The sequence below is a fragment of the Centroberyx gerrardi genome, chromosome 24, assembly GCF_048128805.1.
Source record: "Centroberyx gerrardi isolate f3 chromosome 24, fCenGer3.hap1.cur.20231027, whole genome shotgun sequence".
Taxonomy (NCBI): Eukaryota; Metazoa; Chordata; class Actinopteri; order Beryciformes; family Berycidae; genus Centroberyx; species Centroberyx gerrardi.
The window spans coordinates 12258153-12273152 of record NC_136020.1 but is presented as its reverse complement, the minus strand read 5'-3'; the positions used below and the strand labels follow the sequence as shown (position 1 = coordinate 12273152).

Genomic DNA, 15000 nt, shown 5'->3' with positions numbered 1-15000 from the left:
GTCTCTCTGTTCTGCCTGCTCTCTCTCTTACTATCCTTCCTCTTTTTCTTTACCGCTTATCCCATCACTCCCAAAATTCCCTACTCTCTCTCTCTCCCTCTCCCTCTCCCCAACCCCTTCCTCTCCCCTCTTTTATCACAATTGATCACTGAAGTCTGTTTTTCAGACGACTGGTCATATAGAACATAGTAGCTGCTATACAAGAAACAGGAAGTCTTATCTGCCCATTTATGCTTGAAATGCACCTTTGTCACCAATTCTCTGTGAAAATAAGGGGACAGAGGCCACTAATCAGGATGGGAAACCACCTATTCTATAGGTCACTAAATCACCAAGGCAACATGAATGATGCAGTCCCCCTCTGGGCCAATCAGTAACACATATGTCACCTTGTTTTGACCTGTAATTGTAGCGCCCCTCTTGGACCAACCAGTGTAATTTTGAAAATGCTGGAAACACAGTGGTGATAGAAGTCATTCCCCCAAGTTTCGTCTAAATACTATCAGCAGTGTCTGAGATATTGTGGGTGACAGATGGATAAACTAACTAATGAATGAATGAGTGGAAGGAAGGAAAGGAGGCTGATTCATAGAAGGTGGATTTGGGATTTTGGAAGCCAGAAGCAGGTGGAGTAAAAAGGACTGCAACCAATCCCCTCCTGGTCTAAATTCAGCGTTGTGAGAGGAAGACTTGAGACTTGGGAAACGAAAGAAAGAACGGGAAAAAGAACGAGTGAAAGACGAGAGAGAGAGTGAGAGACTGGGAGAGCTAAGCTGAGAGAGGATAAGCTGTGTGGAGAGGGCGCCTGATCTCTGCATGGCTTTTCTGCATCCAAATCTCCCTTCCCTGTCTGCATACACTCTCTATCTCCCTCTCTCTCTCTCTCTCTCTCTCTCTCTCCCTCTCTCTCTTGATCTTTGAGCCCTTGTGAGATGCTCTCTGTGTCTAAATATTCCTCAAAGTCTAGCGCCTTATCTAACACGCCGTCGTTGTCTCTCTCCCTCCCTCTTCCTGTCCTTATCTCCCAGCTTTCCAATACGCTTTCTAGGTTTAAGTCTCCCTGTCCTGCTACAAAAGTATCTAATGCGCTGTTCTTTGTCTCTCCTTCCCTCTCTCTCTCTCTCTCTCTCTCTCTCTTTAATGATCTCTGAGTTCTCTAACACAGTTTCTAAGTCTCTCTCCTCATCTACAGGCATATCTAATACCGTGTCTCTGTCTCTCTCCCTCTTGACTTCTGAGCTCCTTAACATGCCGTCGTATCCGTGACTAATTCTCTCTCTCCTTCTTTTCCTCCCCCTCTCTCCGACATGTCCTCATTTCCATATCTAATACTGTCTCTCCCTCTTTCCCTCGCCCTCTCTCCTCCTCTCCGTCTTGTCCTCTCCGCTCCTGATCTGATACTAAGACTTCCTATTGTCGTTCGTTTTTTAGTTCATTTCATCCATATGCTTCTCTCTCTCCTTTGTCCTCTACCCCCCTCTCCCGCTCTCTTTTTCCTTCCCTCTCTATCTCCTCATCCCAATCATCCTCTCCATATATGTTAAACACACACACACAGAGTCGGATTCGAACCCGCAACATTGTGAGCGCATGGCATGAGCCACTAGGACACAGAATCAATCCTTCTCTCTCTTTTGTCGTTTCTCTCTCTGTCGATTCTCACCATCTTTCTCTATAAGCTCTCTAACAAATCCCTTATATACACATCTAATGCTCTCTCTCTCTCTCTCTCTCTCTCTCTCTCTCTCTCTATCCAATCTGATACTGTTGACCCCAAAACACTAAACCACTAAAGCCATGAAACAAGGAATTAGAGAGAGAGAGGGGGAGAGAGAGAGAAGAAAAAGGGAAAATGGAGGGAGGAGAGAAGGGAGGTATGGTATGGGAGGAGGAGAGGAACAGTGGGAGGGAGAAGGGCGATGAGAGGTGAGGGAGGGAGAAAGAGGGGGAGCGAGAAGGAGAGGGAAGGAGAGGAGGAGAGGAGAGGAGGTGATAGGAGAGAAAAGAAGAGGAGATGGAAGAGAGGGAAGGAGAGGAGAGGAAAATTCATCTCATTCCCTCTTGTCCTCCTCTTTCTCTCTCCCTCTCTTTACCTTAGCCTCCCTCCCTTTGTTTCCCCATCCTCTTCTCTCCTTCCTGTCCTCCTCCTCCTCTCTCTCTCCTTTCTTTACATCTTCCCCCTTTCTCTAATTGTCAGGAATGCTGACCTCAGCTCACTTGTTTCTGTGCCAACTCTCTCTCTCTCTCTCTCTCACTTAATCTAATCATCACGCCATTATTTCACTCCTCCTTCCTTATCGTTTTCTCCTTCTTCTCCCCTCCATCCTCCCTCCCTCCCTCCATCCTTCCTGCGGCTCTGTTGTAACACGCTGACAACGGACAGAATGAGAAACAAATGAAGACGGAAGAGAGAAGTGGGAGGAAAAAAAAATATGCTGAGTCATGGTCGGAAGAAAATTATTTCATCGTGATAAGGCTCCGGGGAATAATAGATTAGATTAGTGTTTTTTTCTTTCCTTTCAGCGTTGAGAGGAGACATTTGTTGATAACTGTACAATTATCAATAATGAAAAGTTGCTGAGTCACGGTTGGAGGAGAAATATTCCATCATGATAATAAATGAGATTAGTTTTTTTCCCTCCCTGTCACTGTCAAGAAGAGAAATTTGTTGATAAGTGGAAAATTAGAAATGACAATGAAAAGTGGCTGAGTCGCGCGCCGAGGGGAATTATTTCATCGTGATAAGTCTCTATGGAATAATAAATTAGATTACATTTTCTCCACTTTTGTCAATGACAAGAATGACAATGATGAATGCAAACAAATAATGACGAAAGCTTAAGTGTGTGAGAAAGAGAGAGAGACGGAGAGAGAACTTGTGCGCTTTCCAATAATATTGACATTTGTCATGATTGTTATTTTAATCTTAACAGGCCTAATCATTCTTTTTCTTACTTTTCACTCTGTTGTAATTGCCCTTGGGAATGTGCTTTGGCAATACTACACTGTATATGGTCAAGCCAATAAAGCCTCATTGAATTGAGTTGAATTGAGAGAGACAGAGAGAGATAAATGAAACATTCTGCTTCCTATGAATCTAAAACTGAACTAAAATAAACGGTTCTGGGATTAATTAACACTCCTAGATCATTTTCAATCAAACATGCTTCTTAAAAACCAGAACTATCCCTTTAAAACTCCAGCTATCCCCATGTTAAAGCTTTAACTTTAGTCTTCCTCACGCACACACACACTTTTAACTCCCTCATTTGAATTCACCGGATAAAAATCAGAATTTCCATTGGAGTCAAATATTCCAGAGGTTCAAAAAGGACATTTAGGGATACAGAAAGCATCGTCTCCACCTCAAGGCCTGAGTGCGTTTTACTGTAGAGACTCAGCTATCAATTTTAATATTATTTTAGCTCTTTTTCCTCGACAGGCCTCAGATCTGTAAGTCTCCAAGGCTGGAAAATATATCAGGACCATCAGCTCACAAACCTCCCCAAAACCACTGATATGTAAAGCTAAGGGCTGATAAAACCCCCATGCTACTGCCAAAGCTTAGCCACACAGGTGTGGAACAACGGCCACACACACACACACACACACACACACACACACACACACTGTTCCTGTAAATGTTAACCACATGTGTCTCTTGAGGGGTCAGTAACATTTCCCTGATGGTATATCTGACTCTTTCCCCCTCTTCTTTGTCTTGCTCCATCTCGTCATAAATTTCACAATCCCTCCTTCTTCACCTTGCGTTCTCTCTCTCCCTCCCTTGCGTTCTCTCTCTCTCTCTCTCTCTCACAGTCTTTGTCTCTGTCTCTCCGTCATGCACACTGATGGTTTGGTTGAGGAGAATAAAACTGAGAGGATGAGAGGGAGGGAGATAGACAAAGAAAAAGGACAGAAGGAGACAGAGAAAAAGAGATTGAGAGAGAGAGAGAGAGAGAGAGAGAGAGAGAGAGACAGACAGACAGACAGAGAGAGAGACAGACAGACAGAGAGAGAACAAGACAGAAAAAGATAGATGGGGAAAGGCAGAGTGAAGAGAGCTGAGATCATCTTGATCTACAGTCTCCTGCCTATGTTGTAGCTAGAGGTCAAAGGGCAAAAAACAGGAAGCACTTCGAGGGATGAACACACACATATTCTCTCTCTCTCTCTCTCTCTCTCTCTCTCTCTCACACACACACACACACGGGTGCATGTACGTACATACAAAGAGAAATTCTACTTGTACTTGTGTATTCTACACTCTCCTCTCTCTCTTTCCTCCAATCCCTACATCTATCTTTCTGTCTTCCTGTGCTCTGTCTCACTCCATCATCCTCTCAGCCTGTCTCTCTCTTTCTATCCATCTCCCTCTCACCTACTCTCTCTCTCTCTCTCTCTCTGTCCCTCTGTATTCTCTCTCAACCACCACTTCTTGTGCTACATGTTCAGGGATTTAATGGAAGGTAAACCGGCCTCGACTTAGTTTACTTCCCTATTCCGTTTGTTAATTGTAATTTAATCACTACTTTCTGAGCATAGTATATATGAGAGTAAGTAGGTTCTTTTCAAGAAAATAAATCTGCAAGATTTAGTTACATTTAAGACTTTTTAAGATCTTTTCAGCATCTATTTGAATATAATTTAAGACCAGTTTTGCAACTGAAATAAATTTCAAAATGAAAACAACTGTCAACCTACCAGAATATACTGTAGGTCTTTTTTGTTTACACCTGTGGTTGTTGGCTTTATGGCAACCAGAGTTAATAATCGTTTTATTTACTACATCACTGATTCATACGCACACATTTCATTCTGCCTCTCTCTCTCTCAGTAGCAGTGTGTGAGCCTGGTGTGTGTGTGTGTGTGTGTGTGTGTGTGTGTGTGTGTGTGTGTGTGTAGCACTCTGAGGGAGCAAGCTAAAAATACTACACCAGCCTCAGCCCACGGGATGGCTTCACCACACACACACACACACACACACACACACACACACACACACACACACACACACACACAGGGGAATAGTGAGGAAATCTCGGCTGTGATCCATCATTGAGGGACTGAAAATTATGACACCACAGAGAGAAAGAGAGACGGACAGACAGAGAGAGAGAGAGAGAGAGAGAGAGAGAGAGAGGGACAGAGAGAGAGAGAGAGGGGAGCAAAAACCACACACACCATCCCACACCCCCTACACACACGCACACACTCACACAGCAGACAGTAGAGTCTCTGTGTTGTCAGTAACCACCTCCGAGACCCCGAGGTGTCATAAAAGACTTCAAACAGGACGGAGACAGAGATGAAGGGATGAAGGGAGAAAGAGAGAGAGAGTGTGATGCATGTTCTAATGACTTGACTTGATACAGCCACTCACTCTCTCTCTCTCTCTCTCACTCACTTTCTCTTACACACACACACACACTTTCTCTCTTGCAAGTATAGGCAAAGTGTTCCATCGTTTTGAACGCTTTCAGCTGCCTCTATTCACCGAGTGGATTTTCCATAATATTCAATAAAAGGAAATCTTTCGCCGAAGAAAACGCTGTTACACCCGATCTATTCAGCCATTTTTGAGGACGAAAACTGCATTATTATTATGTAAACAGCAGTTTCCTTTCACATTTTGAATTGGGGTGAAGTGAAAGTGAAAACTCGACAGTCTCACATACAGACAGGGTGGAGAACAGGACGGGTTATCAGTGTGTATGGTGTGTGATGCCGTGTGTGTGTGTGTAAGTGAGTGTGTGTGATTGCGGTCACAAATATGCAGAAGTGCGTACAATGCCTACAATGTAAATTAGTAGGTGTGTGTGCATGTAATATATGTGTAGATCCTCTTAAATCTCTCTCTCTCTCTCTCTGTCTGACACTGATTTCCCCAGGAATGTATCGGCCACAACCACTGATCAAACAGCCAGTTACTATAATAAGAGATGGAGGGAGGCACCGAGGGAAGGAAAGGACGGATGAAAAGCAGGGGAGACTGAAGGAAAGAGAGATGAGGGAGGTAAAAGGGAAGGAGGAGAGAGGGGAGACGTAGAAAGAGGGAGAGAGAGAGGAGAGGTGGAAAGGAAGAGTGTATTTGAAATGGTTCTGTCTTGCTTAAAAGAAAAAAAAAAACGTGTCTCTACCTTTTCTCTTTATTTCACACACAGGAATATTTGTTACATCTGTTGTGCTCTCAAACAAATGCCTAATTTACATGAGAGAGAGAGCGGGGAAACAAGTGAAAAAGAGAGGAGAGGAGAGTGACAGACAGGAAGAAGGAAAGAAGAAGAGGGGGAAGATGTACAGAAGGCAGATGAGTGAAGAGGAAATCCACTAAACTCCCAGTAGGCTCATCCACTCAGGGATTGGTTAATTCACTAGACCCACGAGAACCTTTACTATGTGTGTGTGTGTGTGTGTGTGTGTGTGTGTGTGTGAATAGGCCCCTGTGCGGAACCACAGCGGCATTTGGTCATGTTTATATCCTTGTTTTTGGCATGGGTGAGTGTGTACATATAGGTGTGTGTGTGTGTGTGTGTGTGTGTGCGTGCATGTGTGTACACGCTTGTGTGCATGCATGCTAAATTTGTATTCATACCAGAGGGGTGAAGTGTGTGTGTGTGTGTGTATATATATATATGTATGCAGCCAGTAAATTTAAGTAAATACAAATTCATATGAAAGAGCTGTCACCAGAGATTTGAAATGTGTGTGTGTGTGTGTGTGTGTGTGTGTGTGTGTGTGTGTGTGTGCGCGCGCGCTGTGGTGTGTGTAGGAGGGGTAGGTTAATCCTAAATTTACCCTTGGTGGTCGAAGGACTGTGGTCACATCTGGACTCAGTTTCTCTCTCCTTCTCTTTCTCTCATTTCTCTCTCTCTTTCCCTTATCGTTTACTCTCTCCCTCTCTCTTTGCCTCCTTCCCTTCCTTGCCTCACCTTGCCTCCTTCCCTTGCTTCTCATCTTTCCTTCTCCTCGCCTCCTTTCCTCTCATTCAAACAACTGACCAAAATTAAATCTTTCCCGGTGTTCAGTTGCATATCAAAGTGTGTGTGTGTGTGTGTGTGTGTGTGTGTGTGTGATCCTACCTGTTGCTTGAGCTGTTGTACCAGACTATCTTTCTCTCTCTTCAGCCCTGCCACCTCTTCCTGGGTTTTCTTCTTCTTGGACGAGGAGAGCTCCAGCAGGGCGATGTTGGCGTCTTTCTCGCTGATGGCTGCCAGCAGCGCCTCCTGTCTGCAGGGAGGAGAACACACACATGAATCAGTCAATTGAGTCAGTAATACTTTCTTCTATTTACTACATATTTTAACAGAGCTGCAAATGGCAATTGCTTCATACCAACGAATACCAAAGAGACAAGAGAGGAAAAGACGTAACATTGGTGAGTCCAGCTTTCTCTCGATTTGTCACTTCTTGTGTGCAGAGAAGCCTCCATACCCGACACCAGAATTTCAGTTTGGGGCGAACAGGGCGAATCTACAGCGTCTCAATCAGAGGGGATGGATCGCTCTTCTCTATTGCGGCCCTGCTTTGTGATTTAGGGTAATAAAACGGGTGTATTTTCACATAAAATCCTTGCCTAGTGCAGCTTTAATTTTAGCGATTTTGTCACTGCCACCAACAACTTGTCCTGTCTGCAGAGAGAATTACACACACATGTAGTTAATAACAATGTGATACTTATGGGAGATTCTCTTTCTGCTTGCTTCAGAGGTCAGGCTCTCTAAAGACTAGGCCACCCTGCCCCCCCCCCCCCCCCCATGTGGATCCACAGTTAGTCAATTTAGTAATTAATCACATTTTAATAGGGGTCTGAATTCTCTTTCTTTGGATGACTGATTTTGTGGTTAAGCATGAATCGTGCCAAAGGAGAGAGGGGGGCAGAGATTGTGTCAAACAAGAGAATAAGAATGCTCAATTAAATGCAATTCAATTCAATTTAATTTAATGGCTGGTATTATCATGCCATTTGACATGAGCTGCCAATGCAAAAAAAAGTTCTCTCTGTCTGTCTTCCTTCTTTTTCTCTTTCTAATTTCTCAGTTCTCTCTTTTCTTCTCTCTCTTTATATATGTATATACTGTATATATATATATATATATATATATATATATATATTTCTCTCACTCCCTCTGTTTCTATACTTGTCTCTCATCTCTGTCTCTATCCATCCGTCTCTTCACCCTCCTGTCTCTCTCTCTCTCTCTTTATCTCTCCCCCCTGGACGGTCAGGCTGACAGATAGATAGCATTCCATGTGGTCGGGAAGCAACAAGCCGCATCCCATCCATCCCATCCATCCCATCCACTCCAGATCCGGCCGAGCCGCCGCTGAGGACACCCAGGGCTCGGAATTCTCGGAATCCTGTCCTTCAGCTTCCAGAAGGAATCTAAATCACACCGGATCTCCCACAATCCCACATGGCTCGAAGATTGGCCACACACACAATCTCGCTCGCACGCACGTAAAGATGCAAACACACACTCAGAGATAAATGCATGTGTGCAGTGGAAACACACGCATATGAACAAACAGAAATACACGTAAACTGCTTCTGTCCTTGTCTCTCTGCCTTTCTCTCTCTATATTCATATATTGCATTTTTTTTTTACATTGTACATTTTACGCATTTACCTAATCTTATCCAGAGAGACTTACAACAAGTGCAACGACATAAGCTTCAATTTCTAGATCACCAACATTACAAGCACCTAAAAGAAATGTCATATGTGAAGAAACAGAACTATAGCTGCTAGCAGCATTGTGATGTCCGGAAACAGCTCAGTCTTTTAGTTTTGAGAATAATGGGGAAAGAAGGAGAAAAAAAGGAAAAAGAAGGAAGGTGGAAAGAGAAAGGAGAAGATGGTGAAGATGAAGAGGAATTCCTGAACTGAGTAAGCCATACGAGAACTAGGTGACCCTTGAGGTTGTTTAGCATTATGAACAAGAGTTTGAACACTAACCATCAGGGGCAGAAAATGAGGATTTTCACCAACAATAATGGCAGATAGATAGATAGATAGATAGATAGATAGATAGATAGATAGATAGATGGGAGCAATGTGAAGAAAGGATTAAGGGGGTGAGTGGGGTCCTGAGTTACGGTTAGTGCTCTGCGTATTATGGCTTTGTTATTGAGGTCTGAGAGATTAGGGGTGGGAAGGCCAATGATCTGGGATGTGTTGTGTAATTGTTAAATCTTAATTCCTAAGATACATTTCTGATAATTAATATTGTTCATCTGGACAAAATGTGGATGTTTTTAAAATTATTTTCACCAAATTTGGTTACACTATAAGCAAGATACTGATACTGATGGTCAAATATCCCCAAATTCCTATCGACTGCAACTGGTTACAAGACCAAAACTTCAAAATATATTGCCAAAAATTCATGCATGTAAGAAGACACACACATTCAAACATGCGCGCGCACACACGCACACACACACACACACAGTCATCCAGATACCCCCACACCCACAAATCCACACTGACGCAGACACACAGGCCCTCTCTTTCGCTTTCTCTCTTCTTTCACTTTCTCTCTCTTTCTCTCATACTCACACACTATAACTCTCTGTCTCTCTCTCACACACACACACACACACAGTTATAGTGGTGCAGTGTGGAATGCAATGATGAGAGCGTCTAAATGAAGACAGATTAGATGTTTGGACTGTGTGAGGACCCACAGATTCCTTGGTCAACCTCACCGACCACGCTGTCATTGTCAAGTGTCCCATCATGCATCTGGACTGCAGCTATCCTGTCTCAGTGAGGGGGGTCTGGCTGCAGACCTCCACTGTCAGGCCAATCTCCGCTGTCAGGCCAGCTCCACGCTCAGGTCTCTTCGTCAGTTATTTTGAACTCCCAGTACCCTCTCAAGCTGAAGTTCCGTGAAACTCGCCACATTTCCAGGCTTGTCGCCGAAGCGCATTTTCTTTTCAAAATAAAAGCCCTGCGAGGCTGCCACAAAAAAAAGAGATCCCTAATTAATGATTTAGTAAAAATGTTTAAGGGGACAACGTAGGCTATTTCATGACTGTCTTATGATTTGGGGATAGTGCTAACCGGGAAAGATGAAATATCAGAACAATAGTTGCAGGAGATATCTCATCCTTTCCCTCCGTTTCTAGCTGATGTTTTCATTATTTTTTTTTTTTACTGCTTGTTTTCATTCATTCATGCATACGCTTAATTATTCACATGTACAAAAAAAAAAAAGCAAAAACAGCCCATTAGACACATAATTTCAAACAAAAACACTGATTAACCGACCTACAACAACGTCGGATTGAGCCATTAAAATTAGCCGACAGAAAAAGATAGTAGTGGCACTGTCCTGACAGCGGAGGTAAAGAGCAAGTAAAAAAAACAACGATGAAGAAGAACGTTGGGCTGCCTCATTAGAATGAGAGAAGAAGAGACCTGAGCGTGGAGCTGGCCTGACTCCTTGGCCTGACAGCGGAGGTTAGCCTGACAGTGGAGGTCTGCAGCCAGACCCTTTTGGTCTCAGTGGGAGCTGAACGGTTAGGAACAAGGCCTTGTGACTGGAGGGTTGCCGGTTTGACTCCCCGGGATTGTCTGGTCAGAGACAAATACTGTCCAACTGCTCACTGGTGATTAAGTAGAAGACTGAGGTTGTACTGGGCAGCTCCCAGTTCAGAATAGGGATCAGTGAGCATTATATAATTACAGGTTCTATTGTACTTTTTTCACATTTCTTTTGGTTCTGCAAAGAAAACATGTCCTCGATATTGAAAACACATTTAGATATGGTGGACAAAGTATGTGGTTCTTTAGAATTCACAGTATCTGCATTTTGAAACAAGAAATTATAAGACATTGGACTTAACTGTAACAGGTTAGTCTTTTCCACCGAGCCTATACTTGGAAACTGTTTAATCAATGCAAACCGGGACTGAACAAACAGGAAGTAAATGATTGCGCCAAACCACTTCTGATGACTCAGACAGACGACCCCGCAACGGCTGGAAGACACCTTGATGAGAAGAAACGATGGAAATTTACTTTAACTTGACTACATGTTGTTTTAGTGAAATTTTTATTGATGGACGCTGCAGTACTCCTGTTCCTGCTTTGTTGACTTTGGCTTACGTTACATTGAAAGCCTAAGTCTTAACTCACTGCTACTTCATTGATTGTGACAATTTTATTTGTAACCCCCTACCAGCCTAAGGTTTCATTAAGCAACTTACCACCAAGCTAAACACGTTTCAACTTTCTTTTATTACCTTGACTCGATCATGCAAGGATGGATGTTGATCTGGAAGATGCTGTAGCAAGTTAGATGTGTTTGACCCACTGGCAGCCACTTTTCATCTGCATGTACTGCAAATTGGATATCAGTCTTCTTCAACAACCCCCTGTTCATTTATGAGGAATCCAAAATGCTCTTTCTCTTCATCAGTGTGTTGACCAATTAAAGACATTTTAACTTTCAAACCCACATGAGCTCCTGGACCGGGATGTTTTACACCATGGTGACATTTGTGGTCATAATATTTCCTTCCTTTCGTTCCAGATTATGAGATAGGTACTGGAAAACTGTCACACTCTTACTCAGTGTCTTTTTTATGCAAACAATCTGATACACACACACACACGCACACGCACACACACATACACACACACACATACACGCTAATGGAACATTAGTCTTGTTAAAGCTAACAGTGCGTCCAGTTTTATGTCATATCTGAGAGTTACCTGCCAGCACACGACGCTTATAAACCCCAGTGATAAAATGATATTTATTCCAGATGCACTCTTCTCGTTCTGCGCCTCTCTATGGTTTTCCCTTCATCTCTCTGTCTTAAAACACACACACTCGTATAAAACACGCTGGGCACCTCAGTGTGCAGAGCTAAACACATGCTTATGACTAGTGCTGGTTCTGGCTACTGCTGTTCTATGGGATCATTAAAAAAACGGCTTAAAGTGCCGCGCTCTTTTGCCAAAAGTTGAGATACTTCTAATGTTGGAGAGCGCTGAAAACACAGTAAGCTCTCAGCGCTGTTGGGAATGTGTCCTTTCTGTTGAAAATACCAAGAAAAAGAGGAGAGGTTCCCACTGGACATGCAGCTTTATAACTGTAGCTTTCCTTTCAAGTTTTTGTGGCACTGTTGAGGCTATATGCAAGTTGGAAGAAGGTTTATTTAACCGCAGAATAAAGGCTTGTTTAAGAAATTATCGGTGAGCCTTTTTTTAAAATTTAGTCTCCATCTTCGTTGCTCAGTGCTCATTGCTGTGGTGTTTCTGCACTGCACTTCCCACAGATCACTTCAGTCAAACAGTGTGTCCAGTGATGTGACGTCTCTTTCCTTGGATTTTCTGTTAATGGATTTTGAGTTTCTGTAGGCGGCGCTCTTTTCTTTGTCTGTTCAGCCACGGCGGCTATCACTGCTCATGCTAACTACCCAGATCTTCTTCTTTTTATTCCTAACAAACCGCTGTTGCTGCTGCTGGAAACGTAAAATGCATCACTCCCTTTGTGTCAGATAATTTTTCCTGGGAAAGAGCATACCAGACACAGAAAAGCTTTCATGAACTTGGTACAGGCTGAATCACTATTGTGTTGTATCAGTTGGCGGTAGCAAGTAGCAAAATAGGCATTTATTTATAGGAAAATGTCACATTATTACTTTGAAAATATAAACTCTTTTTTTTACTTCCCTCTCCCCTTTTCTCTGTCGCTCTATCTTTATGCCTTGCTCTGTCCTCCCCTGCATTTTTCCTCTCTCTTTCTCTTCCTCCCCTTTCTTTGTCACTCTTTCTATCCCTCCGCCCTTCTCTCTCTCTCTCTCTCTCTCTCTGTATAGAGAAGACAAGAGGAATTCTTTCCGTAGTTCGGCGGTCGTGTGCCATGATGTCATCGCCGTGGCGACAAGGTAGACACTAAGCAGACACACACAAACACACCAGGCACCTGACCCCAACCCTAACACGCACACACACACACACACACACACACACACACACACACACACACACACACAGGGGGGCCCTATCCTTCCTAAAACCACTTAAGGCCCCTCACTTTATCAGAGACACTAATGCCTGGACTTAGATCACTCACATATTCCTATACACACACACACACACACACACACACGCTCCAGAGCAGCTTCCAGTGTGTGCTGCGTTATCTCTTCTATACTGTCACCCTCTACTGCAATCTACAGTGTGTGTATGTGTGTGTGCGTCAGTGAGTAGGAGTGTGTAGGAAGATACACTATTGTCTGATAAAATGTGTGTGTTCATGTGACAGTTGTGTGTGTCTGTGATAGCATGTGTTTCTGTACATGTGTCAGTGTGTGTGTGTGCTTATAAGGATGTACTTATCACACACACACACAGATAATCTGTGTGATTATCTGTGTGTGTGTGTATGTGTGTGTGTAAGAGTGAAGCTTGCATGTTGAAAGATTGTGTGTGTTCCTGTCCCTCTGTGTGTGTATATGCATTGGTTTTTCTGTGCGTTTGTGTGTGAAAGAATGAAGTGTGTGTCCCTGTATGTGTGTGTGTGTGTGTGTGTGTGCGTGTGCTGTGTGTATAAAGTAGATCCAGTCCTGTGTGACATTGCCCAGTCTCTGTCTAAGACAAACACAGAGCTATTTTAGAAATAATCCTCTGTTTCTGCTCTCCGTTTCCTTCTGAACAGAGAGCAGCTCCCCATTGTTTCCTCTGACACTGTCTGCTCCGGTTACAGAGGAGGGGGCTGTGGGACACCAGAGTTTACTCTTTAACCCCTAGAGGAGGTGCAGTGTGTCGAACCCCACCACATTTCTGTGATGGGAGGTGCCTAGTTCATGAACACAACGATATCCAACTAGTTCCAGGCTATCTGGAAGTCTTAGAGAGCCAAATTTAAGACTTGTTAAGACCTTTTGAATGCTACCTGGACGTGAATTTAAGACAAACAAAACAAAGCAAGGCTATTTCTGATTAAAGTAGTAATTGCATGGTGGAAAAAACACAAGACCTCTATTAATTATATACTCATTAAGATCTGATACTTTTAAAGATCAGTTATTTTGAGACCTTTAATACTTTTTAATATCATTTCTGCTTTTTAAAGCCCTGCAGACACCCTGAATAAAACTGTAATATCTCAAACAGAATATTTACACAATTTTTCTTTTACTTGAAAAAACATGAAAACATCAATTGCAGCAGGGCAGCAGGATGGCGTAGTGAGTAGAGAGATTTCCTACTATTTCACATTATTATTGTTATTACTATCATTATTATTATTATGGTTAAAATCTCTGGTGCTTTGTTGGAACTGTATGAACGTGAGGCGCATACCGCACACTCATAACGCTGACTCCTGCCCACAGCTTTTGTTGTAGTGTATGTCAGGAAGAAAAAGAGAGAAAGAAGGAGGAGAGAAACAGTGTGTGGAATAACTTGTTAATAGACAAATGAAAAAAAAAGAGAAGTGAATAAAGGAGAGAGGAGAGGAGGTGAGAGGAGTGCAACAGAGATGAGAAGAAGGAGGTACAGGAGGGCACAGCTGGCTCTCAGTGGTAGCTACTACTGCCTCCAGGCAACACACACACACACACACACACACACACACACACACACACACACACACACAGAAAGAGTATGGAAAGATGGATGGAGGAAGAGTTGTGACAGAGGGTTGAATGGGATGCTGACTTTCTCCCCACTCTTCCCATTCCCTCTCACTTCTTTCCTCCTTCTTTTCTCTCTCCCTTTCTCTTGCTCTCCCTCTCTCTCTCCCTCTCACTGTCAGTTTTTTGCTTGATAATCAGGTGGCTGTGAGTTGAGATTTGCCAAGAGGCCTGATGCGCGCGCACACACACACACACACACACACACACACACACACACACACACACACACACCTCTATATGATTGGTTCTGGTGTTCATGACTGTGCATAATCTAGCTGTCCACGTGAAACTAAAATTAAATCCATTTCTAATTCCTCCTTCTCTCTCTCTCTAAC

The 15000-nt window shown here is 43.2% G+C and overlaps 1 protein-coding gene across 4 annotated transcripts in view; it reads right to left on the bottom strand.

Annotated features, from left to right (window-relative positions):
* LOC139920268 (ELKS/Rab6-interacting/CAST family member 1-like) overlaps nt 1-15000 on the bottom strand; it is a 132272-nt gene that overhangs the window by 29207 nt on the left and 88065 nt on the right. For all 4 annotated transcript variants that reach the window (XR_013504067.1, XR_011785034.2, XM_078281860.1 and 1 more), the window contains one exon: nt 7083-7230. Coding sequence is in view for 2 of the 4 variants with exons in the window: in XM_078281860.1 (XP_078137986.1) it covers nt 7083-7230 (148 nt within the window). In the remaining 2 variants the exon portion in view is untranslated. The remainder of the gene's footprint in view (nt 1-7082; nt 7231-15000) is intronic.